The sequence below is a fragment of the Vigna umbellata genome, chromosome 5 (genome assembly GCF_029865625.1).
Source record: "Vigna umbellata cultivar VRB3 chromosome 5, Vumbellata_1.0, whole genome shotgun sequence".
NCBI lineage: Eukaryota > Viridiplantae > Streptophyta > Magnoliopsida > Fabales > Fabaceae > Vigna > Vigna umbellata.
The window spans coordinates 44,741,141-44,760,000 of NC_142169.1; the positions used below are offsets into that span (position 1 = coordinate 44,741,141).

General features: G+C 37.5%; 1 protein-coding gene across 1 annotated transcript; it reads left to right on the forward strand.

Moving 5' to 3' along the window:
- Positions 1-548: 548 nt before the first annotated feature.
- Positions 549-17,064, forward strand: LOC124835562 (cyclin-dependent kinase C-2-like). The gene is made up of 12 exons (XM_047310516.2): positions 549-904; positions 2,022-2,103; positions 2,386-2,476; positions 2,561-2,590; positions 13,219-13,328; positions 13,422-13,494; positions 13,596-13,716; positions 13,815-13,932; positions 14,293-14,432; positions 14,550-14,607; positions 15,727-15,797; positions 16,111-17,064. Exons 1-12 carry the CDS (start codon positions 795-797, stop codon positions 16,670-16,672), a joined length of 1,566 nt encoding a protein of 521 aa, XP_047166472.1. The 5' UTR covers positions 549-794; the 3' UTR covers positions 16,673-17,064.
- The last annotated feature ends 1,796 nt before the right edge of the window (positions 17,065-18,860 follow it).

Sequence of the window (18,860 nt, forward strand, 5' to 3'; positions counted from 1 at the left end):
AAATATTTAAATTTCAAATTTATAAAATGATCCTTTAATTATATACTTAGAGAATCTAACTCAATAAATATTGTCATTTTGCTTTTGCTTCTTGATTTTAGAACTCTCCTCTTATAAAAATTTCAATTTATTTTCTACAGTAACTATTTTTGTAACAAATTAGGAGTTAATTATATTTTTTCTTGTATTCAAAATGAACATTTTTTTCTAAAAAAAAGGCCCATGGGTTGGCCCTGACCCACAGGGCTTTTGAAGATATTTTGGCCCCGTGGGCTTTTTCTACGAAGGGCTTTTTGGCCCTGTGGATTTTTTTGGCCCCAACCCACGTGGGTTAGGGCCAAACCATGTAAGGAGGGCCAAATTGACAGGTCTAATTAGCAAGGAGATACTACCTACTACTATTGATTTAATTCCTCACAGCCCTGATTTCCCTAAAATAATTTCCCTTAGATAATATTGATTTTTCAACAACAGAAAGGAATAATATTAATTGAATAATGTTGCAACCGTTATTTATTTATATTATCACGTAGTTCATAATTATCATTTCGTGAAACAAACGTACAAACAAACTTCATTCGAAGCTTTTGTCGGCACACTTCGAATTTCCACTCCAATTGCGATTTTCCCACAAACGTTTCTTCGACATTCTCCGGGAAAATTCCACCAGCCTCCCGCGCTCGAAAGCCGAGCAATAACAATAACCCCTTTCGATTCCCACACCTCCTGATTTTTTTTTTTTTGGTTTTTTTGGGGCGTAAGGCAAAACCCACTAGGGTTTTCGAGGAGGTGAAATGGCTATGGCAGCCCCTGGGCAACTCAACGTGAACGAGTCACCGTCGTGGGGGTCCAGAAGCGTCGATTGCTTCGAGAAGTTGGAGCAAATTGGCGAGGGCACATATGGGTTGGTGTTCTCTCATTTCTCACCATGGACATTTCTTGCGTTTCCTTTTTTATTTTCAAAGTTTAATTACTTTTTATTTGTGTGTAGAGGTGTGATGTGGTTCCAGGTTTTGGACATAACTTACGTTTGATCATGTTATCATAGTCTCTTTTTTTTTTCTTTTTTCTTTTCTGGGGGGATTGGATTGAAAACTATTACGTGTATGCTGATTAAGGTTTGAGTCTGAGATAGACGTTTATACAAGGGATAAATTTAGGCCCTGTTTGGATAAAATTTTCTCTTAGCATTTATGGGACATGAAAATTATAAGGTAAAATTAATTGTGTCTCGGATAAGTTAAAATTAACTTTTGTGCTTTTACTTTTATAGAACCTTTTCCATCTAATTCCTTGCAAAGCGGACTTGCATAGGTTGATTTTCATTTCTGGGAGAAGTGTAATTCATTTTGCATTAATTTCTTCTGTTAGTAGTGTTTAGGGAGAAGTTGATCGGAACAAGGTCTAAACTTTTGCCTTTCCGCTTCTGGAAAAGCAGCGACAAGATATGAGGTTCTGGCCAATGATTTGAACTCCTTGAAATGTGATACAATTAATTTGACTCCTATAGTTAGGTGGAGGGCACAAGAAACTAGCCTTATTTGTCAGCAATGTGACATTGAAAAGTTTAACATCTTATGAGGGACATAAATGACACTTCGTTAATCAGGTTCTCATTATCCTTTCACAATCTTGTGGGTCATGTGCTTCCGTCCTCATTGTCCTTTCACAAATCTTTTTGTTGAAATTCAGTTATGTGCATTATTATTTTAAAAAAAAAATTTAATGTAGTTTTTCTTTATCTTTAAAATTCACTTGGGATAAAATACACTTTGCAGCAGGTTTGAAAGCCTAGTAAGTTAAAAGACCAAAAGAAGTTAAAAGGACAATAATGACTTGGAATTTGGATACTTCGTTTTTTTAGCTTATTCACATCTCTTTGGTTTGGATACTTGTTTCTTCTTCTACATAACATTGGACTTCCATGAAAATGGTTTTGAACTTTTACCTTAGGATTGTTTCTCCGTCATTGCTGATTTTTCCTGAAGGGAAATAAAAGTTTTAAATGTGTTTGCTTGCAGTCAAGTTTACATGGCTAGAGAGATCAAAACTGGCGAAATTGTTGCTCTGAAAAAGATACGAATGGACAATGAGAGAGAAGGGGTATGTCTTTGACACATTGCCGATGTTTCATTATATATTAAATCTGTGGAAGCATTACTTATAAGTTAATGACATAATACTCTTGGTTTGATACTTCACCTGTGATATCCATGCTCTTGGTTTTATACTTCACTTGTGATATCCATGGTATTTATTTCCTGCATTTTGAAACATTTGATTACGCAAATCAGTGTAGTCAAATCTGAAGTTCCAGCCGCTATCCTTTGGTCTGTTTGTAACAAGTTCCCCTTCTATATCGTACTTTGAATTTTGTCATTGCAGTTTCCTATAACAGCTATTCGTGAAATCAAAATTCTAAAGAAGCTACACCATGAAAATGTAATCAAGTTGAAAGAAATTGTGACTTCTCCAGGTACATTTTTCAATGATCTAAATGTGCTGTTATCAAAACAATGTAGGCTTCAATCTAATTTCTAAAATTTGGGTTATTTAACAGGACCTGAGAAAGATGAACAAGGGAGGCCAGGCAAGTTATTCATTTTCACCATAATAGTCAATTTGCTTATTTCATTTAGACAGTATCGTGTGTTAAAATGTGTAGGCAGTAAGCAATAACTATGAAATTACTTTTTTTGGTCGCAAGAAGAAGCCATACATTAGTATTTAAAGAAAAAACGAAATTCTAATAAACGGAAATAAATATCCTAAAATAGAGGAAATAAATCTCTGGACATAAAGACTCTAAATCTGGAGCAAATCTACCAAATAAGTCCCAATCCCATAATTTTAAGAATTGAACTTTAAGTCTAATTTAACCCAATAAAACTGACTTTATCACTTATATACTTTAAATTGACTTTATCACTAGTCGATGTAAGATTTTCAACATTTAATTTTAGGGATTTCTTACAAACAAATATGTATTTATTATCCAATCAATCTATATTTATTGTTGACTTATATTCCCAGTAGAGCTTCATGGATCCCTCCAAATTAATCTTCAAGTCATCTAAGATAATTTTTAGCCATAATAACTAACATAGACTTGTTCCGTGGATTTGAATTTTCATTCAGCTGAAGATATTCACGTAGGAAAGTACAATATCTAATTGTTTATCTTCTATCAACAAGAGAACTTGTATAATCTGCATCAGTGTAGGCTTCAAGAGTTGATCTTCTTTTGAACAGTATTCCCTTTCAAGGATTGCCCTAATGTAGAATTCTATAAGCAGCTTGAAGATGAGATTCTTCAATTTATGCATAAACTAACTGATGACACTCACTGAATAAGCAATGTCTGGCTGTGTGTGAGTGTTAGGTTCCTGGGTTTGGAACCTAACAAGAACACAAACAGTAGGTAGAAAATGTAATGAAAGAATGGGTTCTATTATTGACAGCAATAGAAATCTCTTTACAAAGAATGGTTTGGGAGCATAACCTCCTTGGTTGGGCGCATAACCTCCCTCTTTAGGTAAAAGTCCAGACTTTACAAAAGAATACTTGATGCCCTCTACAGAGTTACAAGAGCTCTATTTATAGCAGCTCTGACCCACTCCCCCTTTACAACCGACACCCTCACACCCTTAACCGCTCAGTCCTCAACCCAATCTATCCTAACATCCTAGATCTTAACATTACACCCCGCTGCAAAACAACCTTGTCCTCAAGGTTGGAACCAAAAATCTTGGTCTATTGGCTCCTCTTCATCATCTTGTTATCATATGAAGTGAACCCACGGGCTACTGCCCTCCAATTCAGGTCTGGAGGCTTGGGTGGTGGCAATTCCTCTTCCAATAACTTCCCTTCTTCCTGGATTTTATTAGCTTCCAGCATTCTGGTCACCTCTTTTCTAGAATTATAAGCCGTGAGGAAATGGTCTTCAATGTCTTTCAAAGCTTCAAAAAGTTCTCTCTCCTTTGCAGGTGCCTCACGAACGACAAGGCCCTTCTTTTGTTCGCCGGTCCACCTCTTCACAAAATCCATCCTTCTCTCCCGGGCATGGGTTCTTCCATCCACCTTTCCCTCCTTAGCCTTCATTCTAATTGTAAGCCCGTTCGGCCAATTACTGAGACTGTTTGGACTGTAAGACCGTTCGGCCTTTGAATGTAACTGTAAGACCGTTCGGCCAATGACTAGGAGACCGTTTTTAGTGTAAAACTGTTCGGCCTTTGACCGTAACTATAAGACCGTTTGGTTCCTCCCGTCCTCTCACGTTTGCTTTCGGACGTCCTCTCCTATTCGGTTTTGGCAGTCCTCGACTGTTCGATTCCTTCAGTCCTCTCGGGTTCGCAGCTTGTAGTGCTAGCCCGTTCAGTTCCGGCCGTCCTGTCATATTCGGCTTCGACAGTCCTCTCCCGTTGGGTTCTGGCAGTTCTCTACCGTACGGTTCGGGCAATCCTCTCACGTTCGCTTCTGGACGTCCTTTCCTGTTCGATTTTGGCAGTCCTCGACCGTTTGGTTCCTTCAGTCCTCTCGGGTTCGCAGCTTGTAGTGCTAGCCCGTTCGGTTCCGGCCGTCCTATCACGTTCGACTTCGTCAGTCCTCTCCCGTTGGGTTCTGGCAGTTCCCTCACATTCGGTTCCGGTTGTCCTCTCACGTTCGGATCCAACCGTCCTCTGCCGTTCGGTTCGTGCAATACTCTCAGGTTCGCCTCCTGTAGTCCTAGCTTGTTCGGTTTTGGCAATTCTCTCACGTTCGATGCTGGGACGTATTCTTCCGCAGTTCCCGACTGCTTACTGGCCGCCACCCTTTCAAAGATTGTACCCCTGTTCTGTTCTCCAAATCGCACCACCACTGCCCCCTTCAAACCTTCCCAAGAATGATTCTTGGCTTTCTCCTTCCAGGCTCTGAACCAGTAGCCCGCGCTGCCCTACATGCTTATGTACGCGAGCCGCACTTTCTCCTCCGCTACTCCTTGAATCTCGAAAAACCTCTCCGCCCTATTGATCCAGTATAGCGGGTCCAGCCCTTCGAAAGTGGGTAATTCACCCCCTTCCACCATTAATTCTGCCCCTCTGGATGTTTGCCACCCACTCTCCGTCCAATATCCTCCTCCCGCCATTGTTGGTTCCTGTTTGCGGAAGTCTGACTTCCATCTGATTGTCCATCGTTGATGTGAGCCCGTGCCCTCATCATCCTCATTATTTCTTGCAAGTCCCGGCGCACTGCGGCAGATTCCACCTTCATCCCTTCCATCATTATCTTCAGAGCCTCCAATCGTCCCTCCGTGCTTCCCTCCATCTTCGATTTGCCCCCAATTTGGATCCGGCAGTTTCTTGATTACTTCTTGATCGTGCACCCCCACTTCGAAACGGCAGGTCAGACCAATTTGTTAGGTTCCTGGGTTTGCAACCTGACAAGAACACAAACAATAGGTTAAACTGTAATGAAAGAATGAGTTCTATTATTGACAACGATAGAAATCTCTTTACAAAGAATGGTTTGGGAGCATAACCTCCTTGGTTGGGAGCATAACCTCCCTCTTCAAGTAAAAGTCCAGACTTTACAGAAGAATACTCGATGCCCTCTATAGAGTTACAAGAGCTCTATTTATAGCAGCTCTAACCCGCTCCCCCTTTACAATCGACACCCTCACCCTTAACCGCTCAGTCCTCAACCCAATCTATCCTAACATCCTATATCCTAATAGTGAGCCAATTATATTAATTTTCCTACCAGTCTTTGAGATATCTTTTTGTCTGTTGCTGATTCCTCTTCAGCCTTACATAACTTGTGATTGGGTTCCATTGGAGTTGACACTGGTCTGCACCCAACTTTCCTAGTTTCTACCAGCAAATTAGTTATATATTTTTGCTGAGATAGGGAAATTCCCTGGTTAGAGTAGGCTATCTCAATCCCTAAAAAATACTTTAATCTTCCTACCTCTTTTAGTTCAAATTTCTGGACTAGTCTCTTTTTCTATTCTTTCTTCCCTTTTAGTTCATCGACATAAACTAGAAGTACTGTTACCCCCTCTTTTCTTGAATGTTTAGTAAATAAAGTGTGATCTCCTTGACTTTGTTTGTAACCAAATGCCTTCATAGCTTTTGTGAATCTTCAAAACCAAGCTCTAAGGACTGTTGCAGTCCATAAAGAGCCTTTTGCAGTGCACACTTCATTCTTCTAGGTCTCCATGAAGAGAGACATTTTTAACATATTGTATAACTTTCCAACCGAAGTGGGCAGCTAGGACCAAAGAATCGTTACAGTATTCATCTTAGCAACTGGTGCAAAAGTCTCTAGGTGGTCTATTCCTTGAGCTTGATTTTATTTCTTGGCAACCAGCCTTGCTTTGTACCTTTCAATAGACCCATTGGCCTTTTAATTTATTGTCAATATCCATTTGCAATCAACAATATTCTTTTCTTTGGGTTTGCGAACAATTTCCCAAGTACTGTTATTTTCCAATACATCCATCTCCACTTTTGTCATCTCTCCATTCTTTCTTTGTCAAAGCTTCATTAATAGTGTAGGGACAACAAAGTTCAAGGTAACAACACTTGAGAATTAAAATGTAAAATAATTCTAGAGGGCTTGATTGATCCCTCTCATGATCTTCTATTTATAAGAATAAATTGATACAAAAGTACATGATAAATAAGGTAACCCTAGACACAATATAATCATGATAAATAGGGTAATCCTAGACACAATATAATCATGATAAATAGGGTAACCCTTGACACAATGTAATGATGATAAAATAGGATAAATATCCTAACAACAACGAACCTTTTATGGTTAGCTAATAATCTACCCAGTGAAACATAATTTGATGAAAGATTTTTGTGCAGTTTCTAGTACCATTTCTGATGGCTGTTGGAAGATCATGGTCATTTGGAGAGTTGAGAGTGTTCTCAGTTTCTGTTTCAACTCTGTCTGTGACTTTAGGTTCAGAACTTGGATTGGATTTATGGACTTACCAAATGTTTGGAATGCTCTTCCTTCTTGTGTAGACATGGCTGAATCTTTGAAAACTAGGTACTAACTCTTGGGGCGGAATCTGTAACTGTTCCCGTATTTTCTGGTTGCAGTTCAGTAGCATCAATGATATTATCAATTTCAGTTTCCAATTCTTCCCCAAAATTAATTTGCTCAGCTGCATATTCATTTTTGGAGGCTTCACTTGGAGTATATGACGACAAAAAGGGTTCAAGGTGGTCATCACAATCCTATTAAAGAACTTCTTAGGAGTCAACATTGGAGAAAAAGGATTTAGTTTCAATGAAGGTGACACCAAGGGAGATATTTATAGGATATAGTGGCTACACCCACGGACACCCAGACCACAGCTGGGTCACTCCCTGACACCACTGTTTTAACCCTAAACCTCAACAATTCTTCTCCTTTCGTCACTGTTTTGACATACCCACAACAACCTACCACTCTATCTTCACTAAAAACAGCAGCTTTTGCAACTTTACTTGGAGAAGCAAGAGTCACAACCTTCCCATCATGATCTTCACCTGATGTATTTTCCCTACCAACATTTGTCACATTATCTACCCTTACCGCAGCAACTTCTGTCACTTTCTCTGCAACAGCCACACCGATGTTTCCATCACAGTTTTCGTCATTGCCTTCCTCTTCGCATATATTTTCTTCTCTCCTATCTTGTCCTCTAATTCCTACAAAACCATCAACACTCAAAACAGTAGCTTCTGATACTCTACTGTAACAACATTCCCCTCTTCACTGATATTCGTTTCTCTTTTCTTCTCCCCATTGGTTGAATTTTCTCCTCCATACAAGGGTTTATTGGCGGTCTTGATGTCTAGCAGACTACCTTTCACAACATCTCTCTCCATTTTTCCCTCATTCTTTCCTTTCATGGCAGATTCATCACTTCTTGCTAAGCCCTTTATCTGAATCTTGATATTCTGCATCTTTTCTTTTATTTCTTGGGTAGTTCTTCTCCATCTTTCACTACTCTGTGGATGTCTTTCTTCCTTCTTCTGTTCATCATTAGCCAAGTACTCTCCTTCATAGAATTTCTTGGTTTTCTTGATGTTTTGCTGATTGTCTTTCATAGCATCCCTACCCTTCTTTACTTCTTTCTTTCCTTTCTTGTTGTGTTGCAAAAATTCCTCTTTCCCACCCCTTCTTGCTCGGTCAAGATATTTCTCCCTTCCTTTTGAGTCCCTTTCTTGATTCTGGTCTTCCAATATCATTTCTTAGATATTTCTTCTCCATTCTGCTAGCATCCTTTTCTGTTCGCTGGCCCACCTCTCCACAATATTGACTCTTCCTTCCAAAGTATTGATTCTTCCTTCCATCACGTTCTCCTCTCCAAGGGATCCAGCAGTCCTCTCCTAAGGTAGGTCAAACCAAACTTGATAGGCTTCTTTTGTCAAGAAGCCGATCAACACTCCTCAACTCTCAAGCACACACGAAAAGACACAAAACAATATTGTATATTATTGATGTATGAGTGAAACAAAGTACAAAGAATCACCCCCCCCCCCCAAGGAAGCCTCTCTCCCTCCATTGGAACAAATATCCAGTCTATACTCAAATGTACAAAATGACTAACTAATCCTATACAGAACACACTCTATTTATAAACTCTCCCTTCCCCTTCCCACTCACTAACTAACTCTCAATCAATTGAGAGCAAAAAGGAGAAGAGGATACCATTGACAATAATGGAGCTAGGAAGGGTGAGGAAAAACCAGTTTTTCTGTGGGTGAAAAGAGAAGAGATGATCACTTATGAAGGGACTGACATCTAAGGTCAAACAACAGGGGCAACAAATGCTTCCAAAGTTTATAACTCCAAAGGATCAACAAAAGTACACCCAAACAACGAAGAAAATGTAGTCTAGGAGGTCAAGACCTTGCATAAAGAATCCAAGGACCTTTCTTGGAAAAATCTGGCAACAACTCTACTAAAGATAGTTGAAGGGAACATGGGAAGCATTCTATGTGAGGTTTGGGCAATAGTAATATAGAGGGGAGTGTGAAAGTTTTACATGAGAGTTTGCAAGTAGATGGAGCAACTGCCGAAAGTGTAGTTGCTACAAGAGCCGATGAAGTTAGAGATGAGATTTTGAGGATTTCATAAAATTTGGCTAAATAAATCTAGGAAGAGTGGAAGTCATTGGAGGAGGATTTGCCACCACCCAAGCCTCCAGACCTGAATTGAAGGGCAGTAGCCAGTGGGTTCCTTTCATATGATAACACGATGATGAAGAGGAGTCAAGAGATCAAGCTTCACGGTTCCAACCTTGAGGACAAGGTTGTTCTGTAGCGAGGTGTAATGATAGGATATAAGGTGATAGGATATACTGGGTGCAGAGGGAAACAATTTTGGGAATTAATTGTTAGTTGGTTAATGGGTGTAGGAGAGAGGAAACAGTTTAGGAATTAATTATTAGTTGGTTAGTTGGTTAGTTGGTTAGGGGGCCTTTATAAGAAGGCAAGGAGGTCTTGTGTGGGGGAGAGCTATTTTTGTACAATTGAGTTTGACTGGAGTTTAGTCCAGTTGAAGGAGGTTAGGCTTCCTTGAGTGTAAAGCCTGTACATGGAATTCTTTCATTCATTCAATAATACCAGTATTATCCAGTGCTATTTTGTGTGTTCTTGAGAAAACGAGTGGATTGATTGTCTTCTTGACAAAAGAAGCCTATCAGATATACACTTTTTTAGGTGAAGGGTTATGACAGTTGTAACCTTTTGAGTTGCTCAATAACCAAGAAAGACAAATATATAGCCTAGGGACCAAGTTTGTCTCTATTTTGGTTGTGGCTATGTACAAAAAGTTATGCACCCAAATATTCTAAGAATGAGTCCATTTGAGGTCTTAAAGTGAGGGAAAAAGTTTTGTAGGGTTTCAAGAAGGCTTTTGTTCTCTAGTATACATGTGAAGGAAGTCTATTTATCATATAAGCACTAGTGAGGACAATTCCCCAATAAATTTTAAGAGTTGTCCCTTGAAAGAGAAGGTGCTTGGTGGTGTTAAGCAAGTGCCTAATTTTCCTCTTTGCCACTCCATTCTATAGGGAGTATAGACTAGTGTTTTTAAAATCACGAGTAAGCTTTCAAACTAGCACGTTCCGGTGAGTTTGCACCACCAAGCTATGTGGAGGTTGGATTGGAGCAATAATGCAAGGATGCTCACAAGATTGGAGGATCGCATATCTTGTCGATGTTTGTGGTACAATTGCATTTTGAATATCAAAACCAGAGGAGAAGACCCACACGAGGCACAAGCTTCACGACAATCATTGTCGACACCACGGTTGCACTCATTGGCTATTGCTACCTTGCCACTCACCAACGCTCTCCCCCCTTGCTAGTGTTGCCGCTGGCCATCCTTGCCAACTATGCTTGTTGCCCTCACCATTCTCACAGTTACCCTTGGTGCCCTTTATTATTTTGCTGCTCTTTTATCTCCTTGCATCTCTTTCTTTTGCTATCTTGCTCTCCTTGGTGGTTCTGGTAGTTGCTAGGGTCTATTTAGAATTTCAAGAAAAAACTAGCATGACCATTTTTAATGAATTTATTAGTTGATTTATGTATGATCATTTTATAAATTATGAACCTTTTTTTTAGTTTTGTTATGAACCCATTTTATTATGAGTTATTTTTATTCATATGAATTTTAATGATTCACCTATTTATGAATATAATTTTTCATCTACTCAACTCTTATGAGTCGAGTTATGATCTTTGAGTTATGATCTTTTATCCTCTTTTCGATTATGATCCTCGAGTTTGACAACATTGGTATACACACACAAAGAGTCATGAATAATCCCTTTGGACTCAGTAAACACAATTTAGTTGAAATAATCCCTAGCATTGTTAGACCTAACTCCTTTTCTGTTGACTCTTAATTGATTTTGAATCATTGAATGGAAAACGTGAATAACATTGTTCACGTCAAATTTTTGTTTAAGCAAATAGAGCCAAGTAACCCTAGTGCAATCATTAATAAAGATTACAAACCATGCGCCCTAGAGATATTAGGTACAATAGATGGTCCCCATGTATCACTATGGATTAATTGAAAAGGATGTGAGCTTCTATTATTGCTAATGGGAAAAGATACACCAATGTGTTTAGCTAATTCACAAGCTTCACAATGCAGGCTTGAGATACCTAGATTTTCAAATAAATAGGAAACATAAGTTTTAAAACAAAAATGATGGATGTCTTAAGCAATAGTGGTATAACCAAAGATTGTCTTTATTTGATATGTGTTGGAAGTCCCACATTGAGTAGAGATAAGGCCTGTTAGATGTTAAGTTGTGTGTTTATGTTAATTGGGCTTAGCCCATTATGTATTTAGGGTTTAACCCTTAATTTATAATATATAAGTGGGTGCAAACCTCACCTTACAAGCCGGTTTTGTGGGTTTGAGTTAGGCTTAAAGTCCACTTCTTACCATGGTATCAGAGCTATGGTTAGAGCCTATCCTAGCGACATCTGTTGTTTGTTGGGCATGCTGTTCCACCTGTTATCGGGCCGTTATCGGATCACCCATTAATGTCTAGTCTCATGTTCGAGATGTATATACCTCGGCGTGAAGGGGGTGTGTTGGAAGTCCCACATTGACTAGAGATAAGGCTAATTTATAATATATAAGTGAGTGCAAACCTCACCTTACAAGCCGGTTTTTTGGGGTTGAGTTAAGCTTAAAATCCACTTCTTAACAATATGCTAAGTGGAGACATGGGTTGGGTCAACTTTGGATTCTTGAGATGCTTCTAGGTGATATGGTCCATTTCTTTTCTTAGCAAGTCCAATCCTTCTCCCTGAATCCTACTCCTATAAATCACGCAAAGATGGTGATAGGAGACTGAAAGTATATGAAAGGAAAAGGAAGCGTTATTTATCCTAACTGCCTTGACAGTTAGGAGAGGCGGGAATGGGTCTGTATAAATAGTTAGGCTTTGTTAGTTGTGGGGGACTTTTGGACTGTGAGTAATCTGTACAGGAATTGATGATCCTGTAGGGGGGAGGTTAGGCTCTCATAGTGGCCTTATACTTGTATTCTTTCTGTTGATAATAATACGAGAGGTTATACAGTGTTTTGTTAGTGCAATTGTGGTATTCGTTTGGGTTTCTTGATCAGAAACCTTTCAGATGGGGAAAACATTGCAAAGCAATTAGGTCATATGTTAGTCTTTTGATGGAGATAAGACTTGTCGAAAGTTTGAGACATGCAGAACATTTTTAAGAATAAGATTGGAAGATAGATGGATATCTCCATCTCCTGCAACAGTAGCTAAAGAGCTACTGGCAACAATAACTTTCTTATTTTGGAGATGGGGTATAATATTGCAGAGTTGAGGCGAGTATGTCTAATGATCCGGAATCCACAATCCAAGATATGAGACACTCATACAAGAAACATCACCTAAGAGAGTAAGAGAGTACAACTCTGAGGGTTTCTCAAGTGTTCCCAGTATGCCTTTCAGTCTTTTATCTCCTCAATATTGAGTCCCCCCTGTATTAATTTTGGATCAGACATCTTGTAGATGAAAATCAGAAACTGGCTATCTGATGGTGATTTTACAAATAAAAAACAACGACAAAGGCTGTTACAATGACACTGAAGCAATTAAGGCTACACCCTCTTGAAGATAAAATGGCAATGAAGGCCTTAAGTGGTAAAACAAGAGACCAAGACTCCCAAGAAAAACCTTAGAGTTCTGATACCAGGTGAAAAAATTTGTGGGCAGTAAGCATTAATTATTGAACTACTTTTCTTTGATCTCAAAAAGAAACAATATGTTGGTATTTAAATAAAAAAAAACGAAATCCTAATCAAAAGTACATAGTGATGCCTAACATGAATTTTATATATAAAACAAAAGAAGAATCCTAACTAAAAGGAAATAAATCTCTTGAAATAAAGAAATAAATCTCCAGACATAGACTTTAAATCTGGAGCAAATTTACCAAATAAACTCTAATCCAAATCCCTTAATTTTAGGGATTTCTTTAAAATAAACCTATATTTATTATCCTATCAATCTATATTTATTGTACAGTAAATGTGTTATATTTACACCCATATTTGAACAGCATGTGATTTGCTTTACAGTTTTGACTGGAAATGTCTTCACCTCCCTTTGAATTCTGTTTGGTTTTCTGCAGTTCCTACTTCATCTTTGTTTTTTGTTTTTTTGTTTTTTCAATTGTGTAGATGGTAACAAATATAAAGGTGGCATCTATATGGTCTTTGAATACATGGACCATGATTTGACTGGTCTTGCTGACCGACCAGGGATGAGATTCACAGTTCCCCAAATTAAGGTATTATTGTTAATGTTAAGAGTTGATTTCTATATTATTAGTATTACTATTAGTATTTTAATGATGCTTGAGTTGTGTTTTTTCCTTCACCAGTGCTACATGCGACAGCTTCTGACTGGGCTGCATTATTGTCATGTAAATCAAGTACTTCACCGTGATATCAAAGGTGTCCTTCTGCCTCAATCTTTCAAAGATTCATATAAAGGTTTTGATTATAGATCTTATCAAATCTATTTCTCCTATTTAACCTGTTATGTTTTATTGCAGGTTCAAATCTTCTCATAGATAATGAAGGTAATCTGAAACTTGCTGATTTTGGATTGGCACGGTCATTTTCTAATGAGCACAATGCAAATCTTACTAATCGTGTCATCACATTATGGTACAGGTAATTCGTGCTCTTGTGAAGTTTTTAATTTTGACCCACTAAGCTTGCATGCGAGGGTTGCATGCATACACGTTGATTTATTTTCATTTTATATTTAGACCCCCTGAGCTGCTGCTTGGGACAACGAGGTATGGGCCAGCTGTAGACATGTGGTCTGTGGGGTGCATCTTCGCAGAGCTTCTTCATGGGAAGCCTATATTTCCTGGAAAAGATGAGGTTAGTGATAAAACACTAGTGTGAAATTAGGTTAAAGTATTAGTGGTTCTTGGGAAATTGTTTAGTGCTGCTTGGCATACAGCCATGTTTTAATGCCTGGATTATTTCATATTACTTCAAATACTTGGTGCGAATCTAAATATTGATAGTACCTGCAAATGTTTGGATTATCGCGTGGTTTACTCCGCAGGGTTTGAGGGAATGGTGATAATGCTGTCTGGTTTATTTCTATATCAGACCTATGTTTTGTTTTCATTCCTTTTCTTTCTTATACAACGTGTGGTCTTCAATGTATGTACCCTGGTACTTGTTTATAGTACAGCTGGAAGGTAATGCATTTTTTCTTCATAACTATTGTAGCCCGAACAATTAAATAAGATTTTCGAGCTGTGTGGAGCACCAGATGAAGTGAACTGGCCTGGTGTTTCTAAGACTCCTTGGTATAATCAGTTTAAGCCAACAAGACCAATGAAAAGACGTCTACGGGAAGTTTTCAGACAGTAAGTGTCAGTATGAGAATAAGTAATTCTGGATGGTTTTTATCTCCTCCCCGCCCAAAAAAATGAAAAAAATAATTGTGTTGATCTTAATAGCTTTTCTCTCTGACTGAATTGTAGTTTTGATCGTCATGCTCTGGAATTGTTGGAGAAGATGCTGACACTTGATCCTGCTCAGGTATATTTTTAATTGCTGAATAAATGTTCAGTTATTTCATTTTAATCCACGAGCCAAAGGAAACAAGGAGAAACAACCTAGAATCACAACAAAAAAACCAATTTTTCAACAACAAACATTAAGGAAAAAGCACAAATGGGTCCATACACTGCAACATATCACAACTTACCACACGAACAGAAAAAAAAACAAAAGAACCCCAGTTTCTCCCACTCCACATAAGTAAAACAACGAAGACACTCATCAAAATTCCATAAAAAAAGGTACCACCTTTTCCACTGAAAAGGGAGAGAGACATACCAAAACAAAGAAATGGCAGCATTTCAGCTTGTGCGGTGCTATACGTAGCAATGCCACAACATTAGAGAGACAGCGGCAAACCTTTGATGGCGGCGAACCTTCGATGGCGACGAACCTTCGGTGATGGTGGTAGACCCGACAGTTCGGCGACGACAGAATGCGGAAAAGCCTTCGGTGAGTCTTCAATGGCGGTGAGCCTTCGACGGTGGAGAGCCTTCGACGACGAAGAGCCTTCGACAGCGGCGAACCTTGGACGGCGGCAAGCTTTCAACAGGGCGAGAGTTGAGAAAGCAATGTAGGATGTAAGAGGCGGGGAGAAAATTGTGATAGAGAATGACCTAAACCACAGTTCACAGTTAACTGTACTATTAAACAGTATAATTGGTTTTTAAACTGAACTATTAGACAGTATAATTGGTTTTTAGTAAAAATTGTTTAAGTTTTTTAAGTACAAAACAGTATAGATAAACTTAGTTTAGAGTTTTTAAGTGAACTGTGCCCAGCCCTAACCCTGACTCTTTTTAATTTGATATTATTTACTTGAATGTTTTTATCAACTATTATTAAAGTTATCTAAACTACTGACGTATTACCTTCTGGGATAATGACAGAAATGGTATCATCTGGTTTTGGTTTAGTGGCTGATGTTACATGATCAAAACGATGAAAAGAAAGAATAGGGAGAAGTATTCTGAAACATGATAAATATTCGTTTTTGGTGTAACCCAATGATAGTTTTATTCAGTGGACAAATCCTTTTTTGGATGGCTATTCTTGATCTGCATCCTAATATTTTTTTCCAATTTGATTTATCAACAGAGAATTACTGCGAAGGATGCGCTCGATGGTGAATACTTCTGGACTGATCCATTACCATGTGATCCTAAGAGGTATGGCCTCCCATGATAGAGACCAATCTTTTTGGAAGAATCATTTTCTGTTTGGGAGAGAACTCTCTTTTTCTCTGTAGGAGCTGAGCTCTGGGGGCACTGGGGACTTTTTCCCTTTTGCATTTACTGTCAGATTTTCAGAAATCAAAGAATATATTATATTCACTTTTATTTGTTTTCGTTTGTTATTGCTTTTCGAGATTTGGTTGCTGACATTGTATCATGTGTTTCCCATTTACGTGTGTTGCTTCTATCAACAATCATTTACAGTTGTTTGTTTTTCAACTCACTATTACTTCTGTGTTTGCCTTAGTTTACCCAAATATGAGTCATCTCATGAGTTCCAAACCAAGAAAAAGCGCCAGCAGCAACGACAAAATGAAGAAAATGCCAAGCGTCTTAAAATGCAGCATCCTCAACAGCATTCACGCCTGCCCCCTATTCAGCAGGCTGGACAACAGCACCCTCAAATGCGGCAAGGTCCTAACCACCCTATTCACGGGTCTCAACCAGGAGTTACGGCTGGGTCTAGCCATCATTATGGGAAGCCTCGAGGTCCCTCTGGTGGGCCTGGACGATATCCTCCTGGTGGAAACCCTGGTGGGGGATACAATCACCCAAATCGTGGAGGTCAAGGAGGAGGAGGTGGTAGTTATGGCAGTGGGCCGTATCCTCCCCAAGGACGGGGTGCATCTTATGGTTCAAGTGGTATGCCTGGTGGTTCCAGTGGCGGTCCTCGTGGTGGGGGTGGTAGTGGCTATGGTGTTGGAGCTCCAAATTATCCTCAAGGTGCTCCTTATGGTGGATCAGCAGCAGGACGTGGTTCAAACATGATGGGGGGTAACCGCAACCAACAGTATGGTTGGCAGCAGTAAAACCCTTTCTTTTCTTATCATATTGTTGGTATTGTAATTTGGTGACACTATGGTAGTTGATGAACACTTGTAGAAAGATCAGCATAGTGATGGATTGAGTTATTGAGAAAAAGCTTCTATTCATTGATTATTGATATTATACAATACTAGTATGATTACTTGAACTGGAATGAAGTGTTTGAGGCACCTAGCATGATGCTCTTTGTCCTTGAGTCACAACAGAGAGCATGGTGAAAGAAGGCAAGAGAACCTTTTAATGCGTTGTGTAGTTCACATTTAATATTTTATGCCTGTACTAACGAAAACAGTACACTTAGAGATGTATAACAGGTTACTGTTGTAGCTGACACTGTTTTTCTGGGAATCTAGAATACCGAGTCTTGTTTTATTTATTTTCGAACTTTTGTGATTCTTTGTAACTTTTTATCCTAATGTGAAGGAAAATATATCAACTTACATTTGTGTGGTAAGTAGCTAAAAATAGGTTAATGTTCAGTTTGGTTCTTAAAAGTACCATAGGTGTTATATTGGCCTGCAAAGTTTTATTTTATTTTATTTTTGTGTGTATGTGTATTTATAGATGCTTTTAAAGTTACAACTTAGAATAAACCTATTTGTAAACCACACTTTTAGGAATCAGTTTATATAGATTAGTATGCCGCATATCAAATGTGTAAAATACTAAACTAAACTGCGTTTAACCGTAACTCTAATTATGGAAAATATGAAATTAGAAATTAAATCCTAAAAATAGTAGTTGTTAGCAGGATATTTATAATTAATAAAAGCAAGATTTTAAGTTACTATTTGCTTGTTACAATATATTATACATGAAAGCTGACATAGGTGATTATTGATGTTACAATATATAAAATTCACCTATTTAAATAATGACCAAACATATCTACCATAAACCGACATTGTCTCAATAAACAGGATTGATAATACTCGTGACAAAAATCTAGAGTCAATTTTATATGTAATGAAAAGGCTGGTTTCAGTCTGGTGAATCATTTGGGTAATCAGATATATTTTCTTATTAACACCATTTGAATACAAGATGATACTTTTCGTTTTTTAAGCTAATGTGATGTAGTTGACAGTATTAAAGTACCACTATTAAATTAAGATAACTTCTTTATTATCATGTAGTTAACAAATTAAATAAAGTTAAGTTAACTTTTAGTCGTATTATAAAGAATATAAAATTGATTTTTAATAATTGATTTTTGTAAAATTACATATAAAATGTTAATAAAATACAATACAAACACTAAAAACAGTAAAAGTAAAAACTTATCCTAGTGGAATTAATATCGATATAAATGTGAATCTAATGAAATAACAAATTAATATTAAACTTTAAAACAATTAATGAAACGGATTAATTTCTCTTTTCTTTTAAACTAAATTTATCGTCAATTATTTACATTATTATTGTTCAATTAATTATTATTTTTTTATTTCAAATTAATTAAAGTAAATTCTAATTTTTTTATGAGATCTTACTATTGACCAAAATAAATTCTCAATTAAAAATAAGATTTCTTTAAATATTTATAATAAATTCAACCAAAGTAAATTATTGAATTAAATTCTATTATGTTTAATCATATCTATTATTTACTTTCTAACCATGTTAAAAATTAATTAATCAAAGTACATTCTTGACTAATTATTGTTAAGGTTTTATCACTAATCAAAAAATATTATTAACTAGCAACTCTGGTTTGGGGTAGTTGTCATTCATCACATCTTTCATATTATTTCCACCGTTTTGTTACTTTTACTTTCATTAATTATCTATTCCACTCCATGGAAGGATAAGGTATAATTTACGTTAGTGCTCAATTCTGACAAGATATTGTTGGATTTGAAGCTTGGAACTTTGTAACAATTTTGTCTTCAAAATACATTTTGGAGGGTTGAAGGAAAAAAAAAATCTAAATAGATTTGGCTTGACTCTTAAGTAATGTAAGACTATTGGATGTACTGGAACAAATCCCCCAATGTGTCAGGGGAATTTTTGTCTTCACAAACGACGTCAATCTTTTGATTCTAAGTCAATTGAGTGATATTGACAAAATCCAAATTATTCTTCTAAAATTCGGCCAATGAGCAACTAACCTCCTGTAATTAAGCTAATCAAATTTTTATAATTAGGTTATTAAATCTCTTTTACATACCT